The sequence below is a fragment of the Tenrec ecaudatus genome, chromosome 11 (genome assembly GCF_050624435.1).
Source record: "Tenrec ecaudatus isolate mTenEca1 chromosome 11, mTenEca1.hap1, whole genome shotgun sequence".
Classification (NCBI taxonomy): domain Eukaryota; kingdom Metazoa; phylum Chordata; class Mammalia; order Afrosoricida; family Tenrecidae; genus Tenrec; species Tenrec ecaudatus.
Window position 1 is genome coordinate 71,365,246 of NC_134540.1, and position 23,068 is coordinate 71,388,313.

The 23,068-nt window shown below is 43.8% G+C and overlaps 1 protein-coding gene and 1 pseudogene across 1 annotated transcript in view; one reads left to right on the plus strand and one right to left on the minus strand.

Moving 5' to 3' along the window:
• TMEM131 (transmembrane protein 131) overlaps positions 1-23,068 on the minus strand; it is a 190,163-nt gene that overhangs the window by 100,370 nt on the left and 66,725 nt on the right. Inside the window, exon 3 of the mRNA XM_075563195.1 lies at positions 15,221-15,261. Coding sequence (XP_075419310.1) covers positions 15,221-15,261 — 41 coding nt within the window. The remainder of the gene's footprint in view (positions 1-15,220; positions 15,262-23,068) is intronic.
• On the plus strand, positions 4,900-6,236 carry LOC142461369 (alpha-soluble NSF attachment protein pseudogene; annotated as a pseudogene).

Sequence of the window (23,068 nt, forward strand, 5' to 3'; positions counted from 1 at the left end):
ATCTGAAAACAGGAAATGCTCAGGTAGATTAAATGTTGGAGTTTATTTGGTTGATATTTTCAGTTTTCTTGGATTTTTTGGACTTATGTATTTCCTAATCATCAACTAACACAGCTACATACACTTTGCAGGCAATATATGGAGACTAAGTTATGATAATGAGATATCCAGAGTGGTACAGGATGAAACAAAAGTGAATTTTTGGCTAAAGATTTCTAAGAATGGAATTATCTATTTAATAGAGGAGGGACGAACAGAGTAGCCCATGCATGGTGTCTTAGTGTAAATATTCAAGTATGATTTCTAACACTCCCATTTGTGATTAGAACCTGTCACTAAAATATATTCTAAAATGCAAACTTCCTAGATAGTATCATGACCTAAGGTTGATGCAAAGTATAAATAACCTTGTCTGGGAGGAACAGTGGTCACTGCTTCATGCTCCTGAGTTTCTGTTTGGGATGTTAAAAAGGCGATGGTTATGTACACCGTGAATGTAAGTGATGTCACTGAATGAAATGAGTAAGTCACAAGAGGGCAAGCATTGTCTGAGACTAATCTAAAAGGTCAAAAGGTTTTCACACTGATATATATTTGATGTTACAAGAGGTAAGAGGGGACAGAAGGGTAAGTCACTGGCTAGAGGGTAGATGTGTTAAAAATAGATGAAGGGGAAAGCAAGGTACAACAAGAGGAGGAGGTTGGCAAAAACACGGTGCAGGTAAGGGAAGGGATGGGGAGAGTGCAAAAGATAAAGGCAGCAGAGGTCAATACGCCATACACACAGTCCTGCAAACAGACCAAAGACAGACATGCAGGCTAAACAAGGTGTGGGAGTACACACACACACACAGACACACACACACACACAGTTGGACAGAGTATATCTGTACATGTGCATGTACCTTTACTGCAAATATAGTCACGAATGTGAAGAAAGCATACAGGAAGCAAATTTATGAAATGTTCTTAGAAAATTAAAAACACTTTAAGGGAATGACCTTAAATGGACATAGGAGGCGAGGACAACTGGCATAACCCAATGCCTACAATGTTCTATCCATCCTACATTTAAACAAATGAAACTCACAGCCATCAAACTGATTCCAACTCACAGCAACCTACAGGACAGAATGGAACTGCCCCTATGGGTTTCTGAGGTGGTAAGTCTTTATAGGCTTTCTCCTGAAATGTGGCTTGTGGTCTTGAACTGCTGACCTTAAAGTTAGCAGAATAATGGGTAACCCACTACACCACTGGGGTCTTGATCCTCTTACTCTGGCGAGTTGAAACTGGGGCCTTAAAAACCTCTATAATAGCCTTCTAGGGTGTAGCTATTAGTCATTCCCTAGCCGGAAAAAAGAAGAAATAGAAATCAAAGATGCGGAGATTTCCAGGAAGATGGCGACTGAGTAACACATACAAGAGGGGCTCCGCAGATATCAGCCCAGGAGAGTTATTAAGAGGGAAATTCAACACTGCTAGATCGCAGGAGGAGCATCATAAAGATAAGTAGGCACAGATCCACAAGGTTTTGAGGGGCTGGGGTCTTTCGGCTTACTACAGTGGAGGCTGGCTAGGGTTTCAGCCAGAGCCTACACAGGGGCTTAATCTCAACAGCCACAGCTTGCTGACACGTCGGTGCAGGGATTTAACCCTTGCAGCCCCACAGCAGGGATATGGGCTCAGCTATAGTGTTACTTTTGTTTCCCTCTCTTCTCTCTATACCCCTACCGTCTCAGTAGGCTTAGTTCTTTTTTTCCCCCTCTTCTTTCTCACTTCCCTGTTCTCTCACACATAACTCTCCTTAGCCTAGGGCATTTATGCCTGCCCTCCACCCAGTCAGGTGAGCTCCACCCTGTGGAGCATAGCTCAAGGCTGGGGAAAGCCCTGGTCGACCTTCACCCTCCCAGGATACTCCACCAAACTTCTTACTGGGAAATGCCTGTCTGTTGTCACACATGACTAAGGGCACTTACTCCCACCTACCTTAGTGCCTCATAGAGCCGACGGCGGTTTGGCCAACATTCGCCAGTGTTCCAAGCTGGTACAGGAACCTCTGCAAATCTCCACAGTAATCTACCTGGCCAAGGCAATTCCATCCACCATTCCCGATGTTCTATACTGAAGCAGGCAACCCACCAGCCTTCTGGAGTACTCCCCTTGAGAGTGGAGCCACAGGAGGATAAAGTGGCAGGCTAATCCTATAGTGAAATTAGCTGTAGGCAGTTCAAAGAAGCATTCCTATGAGTCTCCCAGAGAGAGCCAGTGCTCTTCGACTCCCTGGAAAATGGCTCCTCTAAAACAATGCAATGCAAACAGCCATCATCCCCAACAACCTCAATGAAAAGACAGGAGGAAAAAAAGGCAATGGAAGAAGATGTCCTGAACCTAACGACATGCGAAGAAGCAGACATTGAGCTGCCACATAAAGAAAACTTCAGAATGCTGCTTGGAATCATACAGAATATGAGGTAAACAATACACAGAAAGGAAGAAATGATAGAGGAGAAAACAAAAACCAGTAGCAGACTCAAGGACCTCGAGAATTGACTGGAGGAAGCAGAGAACCGCACCAGAGACTTGGAAGATAGCCGAGCAGGCTTTAACAAACATGAACAAAAATCTAATAATGGACTGAACTCAGGCATGAAAAGACTAAGGCTAGCTAGCAGATTGGTTTAGAAAATACAATCCATCAATCTGCTGCCTCAAGGGAATGGTAGACAAAGAACCACTAGGCATTGTAAACATATATTCCAAATGAGAGACTCATTGAATACATCAACCAATCACTTCAAAAGATGAAAAAAGAAATCACAGCCTCTGAGAAAGACAGATCACAGGCAAAGAAACTCAACAAGGAGGGTAGAGATCTAAACACTACAATTAGACAATTTGACCTAATAGATATTTACAGTGATTTTCATCCAAATATAAAAAAAATCACATATTCAAGTCCTCATGGCACATATTTGAAGACAGACCACATGCTGGGGCATAACGCAAATCTACATAAATTTAAGCACATCGATATCATAAAGACCTCTCTCTCTGACCAATGTGCCATAAGGCTGAAAATCAACAAAAGGAAGACAAAGAAAACAATTGGAGGATGAACAACTCTCTATTGCAAAAGAAGTACGTACTGGCACAGATGAGAGATGAAATTAGGAAATTTCTAGAAACCAAGGAGAATGAGAACATAACATACCAACACTTACAGGACACAGTAAATGCAGTTATCAAAGGAAGTTTCATAGCAATACATGCACACCTGAGAAAGGAAGAGAGACTGATGATTGATATGCTGGCACAAAATTTACAACAACTAGAGCAGAGTCAGCAGGACAATCCTACTAATAGCGAAAGAAAAGAAATTATAAAAATCAGGGCTGATGTTCAGGAGAGGGTAAATTATGTAAAAAATTAATGCTGCTAAAAGTTGGTTCTTTGAAAGGATAAACAGAATCGACAGACCGAGAGCAAACCTAAACAAAGAGAGGGAACAAATTTCAATAGTAAAAATGAGGGACGAAAGAGGGGACATTACAACAGACCCTAATAAAATCAAAAGGACAGTTACACAGTACTACAAAGGATTGTACTCCAATGAATTAAACAACTTGGAAGGCATAGACAAATTCTTGGAAAAACAATCCCTCCCTGGATTATCCCCAAAGGATGTTAAGAATCTCAACAAACACATAGCAATGGAAGAAACAGACAAGGTTATCAAGGGATTACCACCAACAACAAAAAATCCCATGCATCAGATGGCTTCACTGGAGAATTCTATTAAGCATTGAGGGAAGAATTAACACCAATCGTACAAACACATCCAGAACACAGAAAATAAAACAGCAAATTCCCGAACTCCTGTGAAACTAGTATACTCTCTTATCAAAACCAGGCAAGGATCCTACAAGAATCGAGAACTACAGATCAATATCCCTAATGAACATCGATGCAAAAATCCTTAACAAAATACTGGCCAATAGAATACAAAAGTATACAAAACAAATAACTCACCATGACCAAGTGGGATTCATGCCAGGGATGCAGGGATAGTTCAACATACGGAAGACCATTAGTATCATTTGCCACACTGACATGAAAAACTGTAAGAACCACATGATAATATCTATAGATGTGGAAAAAAGCATTCGACAACACCAACACCAATTCCTGTTTAAGACACTTAGGAGATAGGAATGGAAGGAAAATTCCTCAAGACAATATAAGTTCTATATGAAAAACCAACAGGCCACACGGTAGTCAATGGAAAAAGATGAACACAATCTCACTGAAAGGGGGAACGAGACAAGGATGCCCTTTGGCTCCACTCTTATTTAAAATTGTACTGGGGGTTTTAGCTAATAGCATAAGGCAAAGAAAAGACATCAAAGGTATTCGTCTGGGGAAGGAAGAGGTAAAGCTATCATTATTTACAGATGACATGATTTTATAATGGAAAATCTCAAAAGCTCCACAAGGGGAGAACTGGAAGCAATAGAGGAGTTTTACCACAGAAGAGGAGACTAAAAAGGCGGTACCCTAGACAATAGCCAAGCACAAACTGAAATATCTAGGGATATACCTGACTAAAAGAACAAAAGACCCACATAAGGAAAACTGCAGAACACTATTACAAGAAACCAAGAATGACCTCAACAAATGGAAGAATATCCCATGCTCTTCGACTGGAAGACTCAATATAGTAAAGATGTCAGTTCTGCCCCAGGCACTATATAAGCGCAATACTATTCCGATATGAATACCACCATTCTTCTTCAAAGAATTGGAAAAACTGATTTAAAAACTTCACATGGAGAGGAAGTAGCTCAGAATTAGCAGAGAACTCCTCAAGAAGGACACAGTGGGTCAACACATCCCGCTGAGCTGCCCGGACCCGTGTCCTGCGGCTGGGCCAGCACTGAGTCCTCCCAGGGCCCAGGTCGGACGGTTTGCCGAGTCCCTGTGCGGCCGCCATGGACAACTCCGGGAAGGAAGCGGAGGCGATGGCGCTGCTGGCCGAGGCGGAGCGCAAGGTGAAGAATTCGCAGTCCTTCTTCTCCGGCCTCTTCGGAGGCTCATCCAAAATAGAGGACGCCTGCGAGATCTACGCCCGAGCTGCAAACATGTTCAAAATGGCCAAAAACTGGAGCGCCGCCGGGAACGCATTCTGCCAGGCGGCCCAGCTGCACCTGCAGCTTCAGAGCAAGCACGATGCCGCCACCTGCTTCGTGGACGCCGGCAACGCCTTCAAGAAGGCCGACCCACAAGAGGCCATTAACTGTCTCATGAGAGCCATCGAGATTTACACGGACATGGGCCGCTTCACGATCACAGCTAAACATCATCCCTCCATCGCGGAAGTCTACGAGACAGAGCTGGTGGACATCGAGAAGGCCATTGCACACTACGAGCAGTCCGCGGACTACTACAAGGGCGAGGAGTCCAACAGCTCAGCCAGCAAGTGTCTGCTGAAGGTGGCCGGCTATGCCGCACAGCTGGAGCAGTACCAGAAGGCCGTGGACATCTACGAGCAGGTGGGGACCAACGCCATGGACAGCCCCCTCCTCAAGTACAGCGCCAAGGACTACTTCTTCAAGGCGGCCCTCTGCCACTTCTGCATCGACATGCTCAACGCCAAGCTGGCCGTCCAGAAGTACGAGGAGCTATTCCCCGCCTTCTCCGAGTCCCGCGAGTACAAGCTGATGAAGAAGCTGCTAGATGCCCATGAGGAGCAGAACGTGGACAGCTACACCGAGGCGGTGAAGGAGTACGATGCCATCTCCCGGCTGGACCAGTGGCTCACCACCATGCTGCTGCGCATCAAGAAGACCATCCAGGGCGACGAGGAGGACCTGCGTTAGGCTCCGCCCAGCCTGGACCTGACTCCACCCCTGCTCCTGGGCCCTGCCCCCACCCCGCTCCAGAGAGGAGCCAGTGGGAGACTTGGGGCCGAGACCTTGGCTCGAGACCACCCCTCCCCATCCCACCCCACCCCAACAGAGGGGTCTCCCAGACCAAAGCCATGACCATGTGGGCTCAGGAGGCCAGGACTACTGGCCGGCGGTCGCTTTCCTCCCTTGCTTCACCCCTGACCCCTGCCCATTTATTTAAGCCTCCCTGGTGCCCTTCTCTAACCCCCAAAGCCAGCTGTACAGAACCTCCCATACACAGCAATTTGCTGAGGGGGCTGGCAGAGCCGGGGATCAGCACCTGACCTCCCATTTCCAGATGGCAACCCCCAGGTGAGCTCCGAGCACCTAGCTGCTGCCCTCCAGAATGGGCTCCTGACTGCGCCCTGGACCCCTGCTCCCTTTAGCTCCAGCCTCTCAGGTTAGACTCACGAGGGTCCTCCAGTACCACCACCTCTTCCCCTAATGCTTGGAGGCAGCTGCAGCTCCCCCAGCAAGAAAATAAAAATAGGCACTTTTGCAAAAAAAAAAAAAAAAAAAAAAAGGACACAGTGGGAGGGCTTGCTTTACCTGGCGTTGGAATATACTATACAGCCACAGTTGTCAAAACTGCATGGTATTGGTACAATGACAAATACTCAGACCAAAGGAAAATAACTGAAAACCCAGAAATAAAACCATCAGCATACAGACAGCTGATCTTTGATAAGGACCCAAATAAAATCCAATGGGAAGCAGATGCCCTCTTCAACAAGTGTTGCTGGAAAAAATGGGTATCTACCTGCAGAAAAATGAATCAAGACCCTTACCTCACTCCATGCACAAGAATAAACTCAAGGTGAATCACAGACCTTGAAGTTAAACCCCAACCTATCAGGGTCATCAATGAAGGAATTGGAACCAACTTGAGAACTTTGGCAAAGGGAATACATGAGACTATCAGAAATAGGGAAGGACACAAACACAGAAGAGGCACAAACTGACAAGTAAGATATACTGAAGATAAAAAAATGTATGTATATCAAAAGATTTCACCAATAGAGTAATAATAGAGTCCACGGACTGGGAAAACATCTTCAGCAATGATACATCACACAAAGGCCTTATCACTAGAATCTACAATACTCTGATAGCTTCTAAAAACAAAAAAACGAATTGCCACTGAGGAGGTGGGCAAAGGACCTGAACAGAAGTTTCACAGGTACAGAAATCCAAATGGTCAATAAACATATGAGAAAATGTTCCCTATCTTTAGCTACAAGAGAAATGTAAATTAAAACAACAATGAGATGCCACCTACCACCCTCAAAGATAGCCCAATTCAAAAAATCAGAAAGCAACAAGTGTTGGAGGGGCTGGGGGAGACAGGGATTCTCATCCATTGCTGATGGACCTGTAAGTATGTACAGCCACTATGGAAATCGATCTGGCGATATATAAAACAGATGACAATCGAGTTACAATGTGACCCAACAATCTTCCTACTGGGCATATATCCAGAAGAGGCAAGAAACAAACCATGTCCAGACATCTGTGCTCCAATGTTCATTGCGGCACAGTTCACAATTGCAAGGAGTTGGAAACAACCCAAATTCCCAACAACTAACGAGTGGATTAAAAAACTGTGGTACATACATACAATAGAGTACTACACATCGCTAAAGAGCAATGATGAACGTATGAAGCACATCACCACATGAGAAGAACTGTAAGAAATTATGCTAAGCGAAGAAAGCCAAGAACAAAAGGACAAGTACAACATGAAACCGCTGAGGTAAACTTAAAAAAAATGCAAAATGGGCATACGAAAAAAGCTACTGTATACAAACATTCCTGGGGTGAGGAGTAGGTAGTATGGAAGGGACCAGACCAAATACAAGGATACATATGGTAGTCAACTAAAAAGGAGGTGGGAAAGGAAAATAACAATAAAAATGAAATGGGTAGTGGGGGCACAGGGCACTAACCCACTCAAGGGGAGGGTATGGTCTATATCTCCACAGGGAAACAGGGACCAGACTTCAACCCAGTGCTCCAAGATATGAATGCAACATGCTGGCATAGAGTAGGGAACCAGCGGAAAGATCTGAGGGGCTGGCCCCAATCCTAACTACTAAGCGGACACCTGACCCATCCCCAAAAAGAATTTATTACAAAGGACGGCACTGAATATGCAGCTCCGGGAGAGGGGCATATCTGATTGGAGAAGGGAACAGATGAAAGGGGAGGAGGAGAGTGGAGCACATCATGGCCCATCAGGCCTTGAGGATGATGTTCCCAATTAGAGCAGCCAGTCCACAGAGAGGACCACATGGCTGGCCCCACTATGAGACATGATGCCCCTCACTGACCCATACCCCTACAGGGTACAACACTGGAGACACAGTGTGGAAACTGCACCCATCGGATCCCACCACACTGATGTAAAACACCAAGGGTGTGCAACAGTACAGCAAGGGAAAGGAGGGGCGAGGTCCCCAGGGAATGCTTAAGGTAGACTTAAGGGCCAGGGCGTGGTGCCCCAATAGACTGGACTGGCTCAGAAGCAACAAAGCCCACATGGAAAAAGCACACCAGCCTGTGCGATCACAAGGTGTCGAAGAGATCAGGTACCAAGCATCATCAGAACTAAAAATCTTATCATAGTGAATAAGGGGGGGAGTGTGGAGTGGAGACCTAAAGCCCATTTGTCGGCCACTGAATATCCCCTTACAAAAGGGTCTCGGGGAGGAGATGAACCTGTTGAGGGTGCAATGTAGCAACAATGAAAAATACAACTTTCATCTAGTTCCTAAATGCTTCATCCTCCCCCACTATCATGATTCCAATTCTACCTTACAAATCTGGCTAGACCAGAGGATGTACACTGGTACAGATAGGAACTGGAACCCAAGGAATCCAGGGCAGATGATATCTTCAGGACCAGGGGTGTGAGTGGCGATACTGGGAGGGTAGAGGGAGAGTGGGTTGGAAAGGGGGAAATGATTACAACGATCTACACACGACCTCCTTCCTGGGGGACGGACAACAGAAAAGTGGGTGAAAGGAGACGTCGGACAGGGCAAGATATGACAAAATAATAATTTATAAATTATCAAGGGTTCATGAGGGAGGGGCAGCGGGGAGGGAGGGGAAAACAAGGAGCTGATGTCAGGGGCTTAGGTGGAGAGCAAATGTTTGGAGAATTATGAGGGCAATGAATGTAAAAATGTGCTTTACACAACTGATGTATGTACGGATTGTGATAAGAGTTTTGAGTCCCTAATAAAACAATTTTTTAAAAAGCTACTATATACAAATATTCCTGGGGATACATAGAGTAGCCAACTAAAAAGGGGGGGGGGAACTAAAAAAGAAATGGGTAGCAGGGGAACAGGGCACTAACTCACCCTAGGGGAGGGTATTGTTTATATCTCCACAGGGCAAGAGGGACCAGACTTCAACCCGGTGCTCCAACATGTGAATGCAACATACCAGTATGGAGTAGGGAACCAGTGGAGAGGTCTGAGGGCCGGCCCCAACCCCAACTACGTGAACAGCTGCCCCTTCCTCCAGGAGAATTCACTTCAGAGGACAGCACTGAAGTTGCAGCTCAGGGAGAGGGGGATTTCTGATCAGAGCACACGGGAGCAAATGAAATGGCAGGAAGAGAGTGGGGCACAGCCTGGCCCACCAAGCCTTGAGAATGATATCCCTGCTCAGAGCAGCCAAGTCACAGAGAAGAATATATAGCTAGCCCCACTATGAGACACAACATCCCCCACTGACCCATAGCCCTACTGGGGACAACCCTGGAGACACAGTGTAAAAATTGGGCCTGATCTGATCCCACCACACCAAGGCAAAAACACTAAGAGTGTGCAACAGGACAGCAAGGGGGACAGAGCAATGAAGTTCTCAGGGAATACCAAAAATACACTTTGGGCCAGGGCTTGGCACCCCATGAGACTTGACCAGAAAACACTCCTAAAGGCCAACAAACAGTCCTTGGACTAACTAAAAGCTTTTCTTTTTTGTTGTTGTGTTAGGGTTTTTTTTTTTTGGTCATTGGCTTTTTGTTGTTCTTTTGTTGCTTGGTTTTGATCTGTCTTTTTTGTGCATGTTATTATTTTTGCAGGTATGTCTAAATAATATAGGCTGGATGAACAATCTGGAGGAGAAAACAATGGGACCGAGTGTTCCAGAGGGACATGGGAGAGGGGGAGGTGGGGGGAAAGGAAGAAGTGTTAACAAACCCAGGGCCAAGGGAACAAGTGATCCAAATCAGTGGTGAAGAGGGCATCGAGGTCTTATAGGGCGTGAACAAGGGTAATGTAACTGAGAGGAATTACTGAAACCCAGATAACGGCTGATCATGATAGTGGGACAAGAGGAAAGTAAAAAGAAATAGAGGAAAGAGCTAGGAGGCAAAGGGCATTTATAGAGTTCTAAATACAAGCATGTACATATAGCATCTAGGGTCTTAAATACTTTAAAGTAAACAAGCGGCCATCTAGTTCAGAAGCAACAAAGCCCACATAGAAAGAGTACACCAGCCTGTGTACAGATCACGAGGTGCCGAAGGGATCAGTTATCAGGTATCAAAGAACAAAAAAAATCATGTAATTGTGTGCTTACCTCCATGGTACAATTGCTGAAGATAAACTGGAGCATAAGCAAACGGGATGAAGAAAGCTGATGGTTCCCAGCTATCAATATATACAGTGTCTGGGGTCTTAAAGGTTTGAAGATAAACTAGCAACCATCTAGCTCAGAAGCAACAAAGCCCATATGGAAGAAGCACACCAGCCTATGTGACCACGAGGTGTTGAAGGGATGAGGTATCAGGCATCAACAGAACAAAAAATCATATCATTGTGAATGAGGGGGAGTGTGGAGTGGGGACCCATTGCCCATCTGTAGGAAACTGGACATCCCCTTACGGAAGGGTTGCAGGGAGATGAACCTCTAGTTCCTAAATTGCTCCCCCCACTCCACCCTCACTACCATGATCCCAAATCTACCTTACAAATCCGGGTAGACTAGAGGATGTACACTGATACAGATAGGAACTGGAAACACAGGAAATCCAGGACACACGTTCCCTTCCGGACCAGTGATGAGATTGGTGATACTGGGAGGGTGGAAGGAGGGTGCGGTAGAAAGGGGGAACCAATTACAGAGATCTACATATAACCTCCTCCCTGGGGGATGGACAACAGAACAGTGGATGAAGGGAGACGTCGGACCGTGTAAGATATAACAAAACAATAATTTATAAATTATCAAAGGTTCATGAGGGAGGGGTTAGCGGAAGGGAGGGGGAAATGAGAAGCTGAAACCAGGGGCTTCCATGGAGAGCAAATGTTTGGAGAATGATGAGGGTAAGGAATGTACAAATGTGCTTTATACAATTGATGTATGTATGGATTGCGATGAGTTGTATGAGACTCCAATAAAAAGATTTTTAAAAAGAAGAAAAGAAATCAAAGTTGCATGGAAACAATGAGTCCAATGGGCTACTGGACTATGAGAACCTCAGCCTCCACAACCCTGAGACCAGAAAAACTGGATGGTGCCTGGCTAAGACTAAGTGCTCTAAAAGGGATCACATTGGAGGCACCTGGATAGAGCTGGAGGAAAAGGTGGAACAAAACTCAAAATCACTAATGAGACCAGGCATACTCATACATCAGGGACGGGTATGACCCCCAGGGTTGTGGCCCTTAGTTTGCTCCATGCCTGGAACAATACGCAGACATATGAGGGGAACAACAGTACCTTAGAATAATCAACTATTTGAGACCAAATAACAGTATTTACCCAAGGACAAAGTTCAGCAGTGTTAGGAAGGAAAAAAGAATGGAAACAGGAAACAAGCAGGAAGTGCGTAAGTGATACTTCATTGAGAGGATGGCTGTGAATGAGATTTTCATTGAGAGAATTGCAGTGAACAAAATGAAACAAAATATGTATGAATTACTGAAGGTAAAAGTGATGATGTGTTCTGTAAACTGTCACCCAATTCACACAAAGTTTTTTAATGGTTAATAGAGGAAAGTTTATATTACCGTATATACTAGAGTATAAACTGACCCGATTATCAGCGGAGACACCTAATTTTATCACAAAAACTACATTTAAAATGTGCTGAAAAACTTGGCGTATACACGAGTATATTCAGTATATATATTTACCACTATAGTTTTTTTAAATTTTGATTTGCTACTGTTTTAAGAATATGGAAAAGACAAAATAAAATTTACTCTTAAAAACAGACTATAAAACAAGTTGAATTCTTAAATCTGTGAACTGGATTCCTTATCTGGTAACCCCACTGGCACCACTTTCAGTATTCCACTTGTGAGGAAAGGCAGTCAGTTAAACTGGTTTTGGATGCTGGAACAGTAACCCCCATAAAGGCTTTTTGAGGCTGTAAACCTTTATAGGAACAGAGAGCCTCATCATTTTCTCAAGGAGCAGCTGGTAGGTTTGAATCACAACCTTGTAGTCCAATGGCTTGCCTAATAGCATACCCAGGGTTCCTTGGTCAGTATTTCCTGTCAAAGAGAAGTTGCAAGTACACAACTTTCTAAGCTAAACTCAGTCCCAATACTCTACGCCCAAAACAAAACAAATAGTGCGCCCACAGGAGAAGCAGTCCTTCAGACTCATGGTGCGCCCACAGGAGAAGTACCTGAAGGGCTTCCCGGGCTCTGATCTTACAGATGCAGATCACCAGCTCTTTTCTCCCATGGGGTTGCTCTTGGGTTTGATCCACCAACCTGCCAGTTAGGTCCTGAATGCATAAGCCTTGTATCACCGGGACTCCTCTAAACTAAAACCCTAATTTACATTTTCTAACTGATGGTTACCTAGGGAAGCAATTGGTAAACCTAGGGTGGAACATAAAAAGTTGGAGTGGGAGTACTTATCTAATTCCCAGATATCTCTAAGTAAGTTTTAATACTTGTGAAGGTGGAATCAGGTCAGTATCTTTCTTTTATTATGCCTTGTGCTAACTGCAAGGTTGGTAATTCAAAATCACCAGCCTTTCTTAGGGAGAAAGTTGAGACTTTCTCCACTATGAAGAGTCACAGTCTCGGAAACTCCTGAGCAGTTCTGCTCTGTCCTATAGGGTCACTATGAATCGAAACTGACTTCATTTCATAGCCATGAGTTGAGTTCTCTGAGAGTTATGAGAAACACTTAACCATCAAAAATGTGGGATTGCTCTGCAGGTCTATCTAGTTAAGATTGACTGGATGAACAGTCTGGAGGAGAAAACAATGGGACATGGGAGAGGGGGAAGCAGGCGAAAGGAGGTGGTGTTGACCAACCCAGGGACAAGGGAACAACAAGTGATCCAAAATTAGTGGCAAGAAGGGTGTGAGAGGCCTGATTCAGTAAGGGCAATGTAACCGAGAGAAATTACTGAAACCCAAATGAAGGCTGAGCATGATAGTGGGACAAGAGGAAACTAAAACGAAATAGAGGAAAGAACTAGGAGGCAAAGGGCATTTATAGAGGTCTAAATACAGGCATGTCCATATGTAAATATATTTATGTAGGATGGGGAAATAGATTTACATGCATATATTTATAGGTTTAATATATCTCCCTTCCCCCACTTTTCTGTTGTCTGTCACCCAGAGAGGAGGTTATATGTAGATCCTTATAATCAGTTCCCCCTTTTTACCCCAACTTCCCTCAACCCTCCAGTATCGCCACCTCACTACTGGTTCTGAAGGGATAAGAGTTGTATGAGCCCCAATAAAATTATTTTAAAGACAAATGTGGGATTGAGTGTTGAATAAAATAAGACTTAAAAAAATATCTGAGTGTAAAACATTGTCCTTGTTATTATAGAGCATTTAATGGGTCTCATTGAAAGCTGATGGTGTCCGGCTTTCAAAAGATACAGTTTCTGGGGTCTTAAAGGCTTGCAGGTAAACAAGTGGCCATCTAGCTCAGAAGCAACAAAGCCCACATGGAAGAAGAACACCAACCTGTGTTACCACGAGGTGTCAAAGGGATGAGGTATCACGCATCAAAGAACAAAAAATCATATATATCATTGTAAATGAGGGGGAGTGCAGAATGGAGACCCAAAGCCCATCTGTAGGTAACCGGATACTCCCTTACAGAAGGATCGCGGGGAGGAGACAAGCTAGTCAGCATGCAGTGTAGCAACAATAAAACATACAACTTTCCTCTAATTCTTAAATGCTTCCTCCCCACACTATAATGATCCCAATTCAACCTTACAAATCCGGCTAGACCAGAGTATGTACGCTGGTTCGGATAGGAACTGGAAACACAGGGAATCCAGGACAGATGATCCCTTTAGAACCAGTTGTGAGATGGCGATACCAGAGGGTTGAGGGAAGGTGGGGTAAAAAAAGGGGGGAACTGATTATAAGGATCTACATATAACCTCCTCTCTGGGTGACAGACAACAGAAAAGTGGGTGAAGGGAGATGTAGGTCAGTGTAAGACATGACAAAATAATAACAATTTATAAATTATCAAGGGTTCATGAGGGAGGGGGAAACAGGGAGGGAGGGGGAATATGAGGAGCTGATACCAAGGGCTTAAGTGGAGAGCAAATATTTTGAGAATGATGAGGGCAACTAATATATAAATGTACTTGACACAATTGATGTATGTATGGATTGTGATAAGAGTTGTATGAGCCCCAATAAAATGATTTTAAAGACAAATGTGGGATTGAGTGTTGAGTAAAATAAGACTTTAAAAAAATATCTGAGTGTAAAACATTGTCCCTATTATAGAGCATTTAATGGGTCTCATTGAGTCTGAACACAACTGCAACTGTTCTAGTTCTTCCTCTAGGTGCCCGAATGCAGACCACTGGTAAGAAATACCAGGGCCCAGGTGGCATAGTGGGTATGCATTGGGCTTCTAACTGCAAGGTGAACAGTTCAAAACCACCTGACACTGAGTCGGAGAAAGATAAGACTTTCTATTCCCATAGTTACAGAAGAAGGCATTAGAGATTCCCAAAGTTCATCCTCAGACAAAGCAAGGGGATCTTAAGTAAATTCAGCGGTATCCTACAACAACACACCCCAATATGATGACGGTTGTTGTTAGGTGTCACTGAATGGATCCCAACTCACGGTACCCTTATGTGTGAGGACTCTACACCATGGAGAGTAACCAATTCAGATTCATTAAACACATGATACAACTTGACATCATTTGTTACTACTTTTTGAAAGAGGGTGACATTGTAAGAATTCACAAAAGAAACTCAAAGGAGGACAATGGTTTACTAAATATGTTCTTACCTTTTCTGCTGATAAGAACCGAGTCCAAGGGTTGTCTCAGTCTGTAAAAGGAAGAGGAAAAGGGTGAAAAATGGAAATAAGATCTTTATACAACAAATAGAGGATATCTAAAAATGTTTTATTCTGGATTCAACTTTGATCTTTTTTTCCCCCAACTTTGATCTTATACCTACTTGGATTCCAAGTTAAACTTGATGACACACCATGTGAAATAACAAGCCATAGGATGTAATTCAATGAGAGAAAAATTGAGGCCAAATTTTAAACACTAGTATCTACAAAGTACAGTGACTGGTTTTTAAATTTGCCAAATCTATAAATTCTATGAGAGTTACCAATTTTGACAGTAACTTTGTGAGGCTTCTCTGGATTGAACTATGGCTCCTCCAAATTCCTACAGGGCCACTAAAGGACCTCTGGTAGCACTGTCAGGTCAGTATTGGATTGCTAACCTCAAGATCAGTGGTTCTAACCCACCAGCTGCTCCTCATGAAAAAGACGAGGTTATCTACTCCCATAAAGATTTACAGCTTCAGAAATACTATACAGGATCCCTATAAGTTGGGATTGACTGAATGGCAGTGGATAGAGGGTCATTAGAGGAGACCTGGATATGTGAGTTAAGCATTGGGTGCTAAATGCAAGGTTGGTGAGTCAAACCCACCAGCCACTCAAAGAGAAAAAAAATGAGGCAGTCTGCTCCCACGAAGATCACAGTCTTGGTGCCCAAAGGAGCAGTCCTTTAGGGTCGCTGTGAGTCTGAGTCCACACTGTGGCAGGGGGTTGGGTTTTACAGGGTCACTATGTATAGAAATCAACTCGATGGCAAACAACAATAATACACCTATGGACATAAGTCCATTTTTAATAGAGTTTTTCTTTGTAACACGGTCATTGTAGAGTATATGTCTTAAGCAATTGTTTTGGATATATAGCATTATATAGTTATTTGGATATATAACATTATATATATATAAGATTAGTCCAGAAGGATTCAAACACAGATGAGAAAAGACTGATGCCACACCATCTGAAGATCACCAAGAAATTGGGGAACCGAAGTTTAAAGGAGATAAGGACCTTCTTTGTCCAAGAGTCAGCACCCTGAATTTGGACTTCTAGCCTCCTACACTGGGAGAACATAAATTTCTGTTTATGCAAGCGACTCCTGGTAAGCCTGTTAGAATAACACTAGACAAGTAGACAGGTAATACAGGTCTTTCACACAATCCCCTCTTACAACATGTACAGTGTGCGGAGCCAGTCATTTTAAAATGCACTTGCACTTACACATTAAATGAAGGACTAAGAAGGTGCTATGACAGAGAACAAATAGGTGACATACTTAAATATGTCTTGATGAGAATGCTTGTCTGAAGAAGCAACATTTAAGTTTAAAAATTTATAAAAGAAACAAGAATGCAGGGAGAGGGTTAGTGGTGGTGGTGCAGGAGATGGTGTTCAATGCCTTACTTTATGACAGGGGTTCATCCCAATGACAACTGGTTATATGCATCATGAATTGGTTCAAGTTGATTATTTATTTGGGAGGGGGTGCCGGGGGTGATTCTTGCCTACTATATGAGGGGGTACCCCCCAAAAATAAACTCTGCATGTGGCGCTCTCACAGTACATGTTCTTCCTGCTAAGTAAGCATCGAGCAACTTGCTCTGAGTTGGTGCAACCAGTGGGGTGGCCTGGGAAGGTTCTTGCTGGTCACGGTGAATTTTTTGTGAACAGTTTCGCTGGAACCTTGTGTTTTGCAATGACCAATTGAAGAGGACAGCAGGTGCCCGTGAAATTTTGTTTTCAGCTCTAGAAATATACTGCAGAAACTGTTGTGATGTTGTACAAAGCTTACAAGGGCAGAGCTATGGGAAGAACTCAAGTGGTTTTCTTGTTTCAAAAAAGGTGAAATGTCAATTGATGACAAACCTCATTCTGGATGTCCATCAACTTCCCAAATGGATGAAAATGATGACTCAGAACATTGGGGTTTGGAGTTTGTTCCACCAGGTCAGCCTGTTAATCAAGCTTTCTATTTAGAGAAGGTTCTAAAAAGATTGCTTAACAGTGTGTGACAAAAAAAGTCCTGATTTGTGGAAGACAGGGGACTCGTTCTGCTTCCACGACAATGCATCTTCTCATGCAGCCATCTAACTGCACCAGTTTTTGGCAAAATACAACATACCTCTATTGACCCACTCACCTTACTCACCTGACCTTACTCCATTTGACTTTTTTTGTTTCTGCAAATGAAAGGATAGCAACTGAATGATGTAAAAGAAGTGAAGAAAAAAGCAAGGAAGGTGTTGTCAGGCATCCAAACAGATGAAGATGAGTTTGAAAATTGCTTCCAAGAATGGAATAGCAGATTTGACAAATGTATTAAGTGTAATGGAGAGTACTTTGAAGGTGCTATGGTTGTTTTGTAAAAAAAAAAAAATTAAATACATAGCTTTGGAAAACATTGCAGGTTGTTGTGGATTTTTGGGTGCCCCCTCGTATGGCAGTGTTTTGAACAGTATACAATTAGCACTTACCATCTGTGAGTGAGCACTGAGAAGCATATCATTATCAAATTATGTGCTACAACATTGTGCAAGGGAGCTTCAAAGGACTCAAGGAAAACGGTATCAAAAGATAATGGAAATTAAGTTACAAATAGTACAGGTCCCAAACCACCCCCACAAAACCGAGGATAGTAACAGCATAGTGAAAGTCAAGGTTATCCAGAGAATTCTAGTTCTGAGTTCTAGGGGAATAAAGGAAAAGCAATAGAGAAAATAGCAACATGACAGAATAAATAAGTACAAATGCTAATATGCAACTACAGAAATTAAGTGAAATTATACAGACACAAGGAGGCTTCAAAAGTTTGTGGGGGGAATTACATTATCTTTTAATTCCATTTTCCACGAACTTTTGAAGCCTCTTCATATAATAAAGCAAATATAGTACAATGTTGATGGAAGAGTATCCAAACTCCATTGAGTTCATTCTGATTCGCAGGAACCCAACAGGACTGCATAGAACTGGCCCTGTGGGTCTCCGAGACTCACTCTTGACAGGAGTAGAAAGCCGTGTCTTCCTCCCACAGAGCGGCTGCTGGTTTGGGAAGGGCTGGCCTTGCCGTCAGCAGCCCAGCGCTGAGCCGCCACTCCCTCACGGCTCCCCCAGTGGACAGTATAGGTGGAGGATAGAAAGACAGTTGAGGTACATTCTTACAATTTTCTGTGGGCTTGAAATTTCTCGTAATAAAATACTTTTATTTAAATGTTATAAATGAATGATACAAAAGACAAATATAAGGCATGACAAATTCTTACTAAAATTAAACTTGGTGCAGCATGAACAAAGATCTGTTCATGAACTAAACTTGCGGAATGATACTATCACTTATTGCACCTTTGCCTCTGGAACACATGGCTACAAAGTAGTAACAAAGGACTGTTGACCAGGAAAAACAGACATCAGGGCTTTAATCTCAGCTGGAGAAGGGAATCACTCTCACGTTAGCCTTCCTATTTCACCTAAGGCAGAAAAACACTGTTTGACAGTCACAGGCCCAAACACAAGCTCACTACAAGAGTAAGATTTAAACAGAAGATTATCATAGGAACACTTCTGCTCCCAATAGCTGACCATTAACCTGACAGGTGTCAATCTATGAACCATAGGCTCAGCTGAAAGAGCTGCAAGGCACAGGCTGAGGAGGATTTAGGGAAGTCTAGGATCACCAGGAGAGACAAAACAATGGTCCTAGAGTCTGATGAGCAGCTATACAACCAACACTCAATGCCATCGAGTTGGCTCCAATTCAACAGAGATTCTATAGGACAAAGGTAGAAATGCCTTGTTAGTTTCTGAGACTGTAACTCTGTGCAGGAGCAGAAAGCCTCATCTTTCTCTCTTGGAGTAGTTGCTAGTGGTTTTGAACTGTCGCCACTATGTTATGTACAGCTACAGTCATAGTTAAACAAAGCCCAACTGCTAATAAAACTCACCCACACATCAGAGGCCCATTTACCTTAGTTCTTACTACCCAACACAAATTGTCCTTTAAAAAAGACAAAACTCAGAGCATGACAATAAAAGGTAGGAAAGAACACAATGTGACAGATGTTGGAATCATCACACCAGGAATTTAAAAAACAAAACAAAAACTGGGTAGGAGACTGTATCATCTTTAAGGAACAAGATATACATTAGTCAGTCTAGATATGAAAATTTTCGATGAATTAATTCAGTTACCGAATCCCACTTACTGACAGAAATATTGAAACTCAAAGCTTCATGCACACACATATGTGGGATATAAAAAGGCTTTTCCCAGCTTTATCTCCCCCAAAGATATGCCAAACCTAAGAGGCTGTTTGCCTCTAAGTCGCCATGGTGGGAGGTCAGATGCTTAGAGATATTCTCCCTGAAGGCATTCAGCCATTAGACTATGTAGGTGGGGTTCACAGTTTACTGTTAAGGATAGTAATTGTTTCCATGGAAAGCCAGAGAAGGGGTCAAACCTGCTCAGTGACATCCAAAGTTAGCCTGCCATCCTGAATCTAGAATCTGTCCATCTTGTCACATGTGTACCTCCAATCCCTCCCCTTCCTATTGCGTGTATACTCTTAGATTTCACCCTCATTGCTGTATCACCGATAGCACAACCCCTTCCTGTGATGTGTGTCTTTACCTGTAATCAGGGGGCTTGCAAGCCCCCAAAAGATATATGAGCCTTGGTTAGAAATAAATCGTTCTCTCTCGCCCCTGCCATTCCCACCTTTCACATCCTCGCGTGGACCACCTAGCGGGACTGAGGTGAGCATGCTACCATGAAATGTGCCTGACTCCTTCGTTTTATTCTCTTTTGTTCTGACTTGACTATAATCTGTGCCTGCCGGGCCTGTGATGATTTGTTAGGGGCTGGTCCCCTGACACACCCCCACTGCAGGAGTCCAAGTCCGTCATGCTCCACAGAGACCAAGGACCTCTTGCACGACACCAGTTGTTCCTGCATGCTCTTGAGTCGGAGGGAACCTTTCAGACACACGTATCCCTTCACACTGCTCCTCCGACTGTTGAGAAATGCCCTTTATAGGAGGAGCCTGGGTGGCAAAGGGGGTAAGAACTGGGTTACTAACCAGAGTCAGCAATTCTAACTCGCCAGCTGCTTCAGGATTGAAGATGTGGCAGTTTGCTTCCGTAAAGGTGACAACTTGGGAAAACTCACAGGGCGTTCTAGCCTGTTTGTAGTCGCATGAATCAGAAGTGACCCAGCACAGCAGACGGGAGGAGTCCTGAGGCACTGTTGATGAGCGTGGGACTGCTAGCCTCAGGGTCAGCAGTGGAACCCACCCTCACTCCACAGGAGAGAGTGGAGGCTGTCTGCTCTCGTAGAGACTCACAGCCTCGCCAACCCTAGGAGTGTCAGTGTGAGTGGGAAGCCAACCGATGGCGGTGGCAGACTGGAGTTCTGAGAGCCTTTTCCCCACAGAGCCTCTGGGTGGATTCTGATCGCCACCTTGGGATTAGCAGCCAAGCTCTTGGCTGTCGTTCCACCAGGGCTCCTGCTTTCCTGATTTATCTTCCATTACTTCTGGAATGAAATGTCAACTACTTATCATACTGCTTGTCATAAGGTCAAGGGGTCTACAACATCAGCCTTGTCCCCCTCGGCTCTCTGGCACCCCAGGCACACTCCTTTCCCATGGGGTGCCAGTGTTACTAACTCAGCCTGGAATATGGGTCCCCTTCCTTAGCTGGTTCTGTCATTCTTTATGACTCAATGGAAATATCCAAGTTGGTCCTCACACCCCACCCATTAGTTCCTGCTTACTTTACATCTTTAGTAGCACAACACAATCTACAGTCATCTTATTTACATACTTACTCCCAGCTTAGCTATCCAGTGCTGCCATAATAGAAACACTACAAAAACTCAAACCACACCCGTTGCCTCTGAGTTCATTTGGACTCATTGGTGATCCTACAGGGCAGAGCAGAACTTCCTCTATGGGTTTCTGAAACTGCACCTGTATGGGAGAAGGCATGCTCATCTCTCTCCAGACCAGCTGGGTTCTATCAATTGTTAGATATGTAAATGTTCAATTTGTAATTACTCGATTTATAAAGCACTAAGCCAAGAAAATACATACTCAAAAGGAATTATGGCCATAGGTAGGTAGAGGGGTCAGGATTTACAACACGTTGTGGGGACACAAGTCAACATCCCTAACAGTGTGTGGTGTACTAGTAAGTAAGAGATCTTGCTTTTCTTCTTTACCAGGATGCCTCGATAACCAGTTCAACTTCTGGGTGATCAATACACTTTGGTTGCATTTTGAGCACTCTATTTCTCTCACACTCTATCCAGGCCTTCTAGAGCAGTGATTCTCAACCATCCTAATGCTGTGACCCTTTAATACAGTTACTCATGTTGTGGTGACCGCCCCCCCCCACCATAAAATCATTTTTGTTGCTACCTCATATCTGTAATTTTACTACTGTGATGAACTGGGCGACCCCTGTGAGGGGGTTGCAACCCACAGGTTGAGAACTGCTGTTCTAGCATGCTCCTACTCAAAGCAGTTGTTGGTAGCAGCAGCCAAGCATGGCTTAAGGTTTTCTTACAGTCTTTTGGAGTCCCCTCATATCACACATATTCCTGCACTGGCAGACATCATATAAACCCACTGCACGCATATCGGTTCCAACTCACAGAGACGTGGTGGGATGGAGCACACCTGCCCCTTCCCATCTCCAAGGCTGTAATCACTCTGGAGGCAGACTGCCAAGTCCTTCTCCCTTCTGCGGAGCTGTTCCTGTTTGAACTGCTGCTTGTTCGGCAAGCAGGCAAGTGCTTTTACTGTGCCACTTGAAATCTACTTGATTTCTACTCGAAGGTATCTGCTTGAAATCCATAGTGTTTTCATAATGCAGAAAAATAGACTAGACTATGATATTGGAGCATGTCTAGTACTGTAAAATAAGTACTTTTTCTTTCTCGTCTCTGAGAAATGTAGTTGTTTCAACTAGTGACGTAGCCGGATCTTTGCTTTTCTCTTTATGACATGCTTTAAGTTTCATGTTTAATCATTTTCCCCCCGGGATATCTCACTGCTCCAGTGAAACCAAATAACAAATTATACAAAGTGAATAGTTAACGTTTTTCGTTGCCTTGAGTAAATTCTGACTCCTGACCCGTGGGTGTCAGTGTAGAGCAGAGCTCCAAAGGGTTTTCCAGGCGCCTCTTCCACAGCACCTCCAAGTGAGTTCAAACAGCCAGCGGAGGAAATCCAAGTCACTCCGTCTTGAAGGAATTGTAAAACTAAGAAATTAAGCACGCATCCAAGGCCACATAATCACTAAGTGGCGATGGTAAAGTCTGTAAATTGTTTTGCAACCTCCCCCAACCACAAATCAACTGTTTCACTGAAAACATGCTAATGAACAAATAAACGAAGTTTACTAAGTTTATGAAGTGGTAAATGCCATTGAGTTGGTTCTGACTCGTAGCCACTCTATGTGCAACAGAACGAAACGCTGCCTGGTCCTGTGTCGTCCTTAAAAATTGGTCTTATGTTTGCACCCATCGATCTAACAACTATGTCACTCTATCTTCTTGAAGGCCTTCCTCTTTGTCGCTGCCCTGCTACCAAGCAGGGTGTCTTTCTTCAGGAAGCAGTCTCTCCTGACGGCATGTCCAAGGGCGTGAAACACGTCTCACCGTCCTGGCCTGATTGCTCGGCAGACCATGGGACTTTCAATATTCTTTGCCAGCATTGTAATTCAGATGCATTGATTCTTCTTCTGTCTTCTTTATTCAACGTCCAACTTATTTTTAATTAA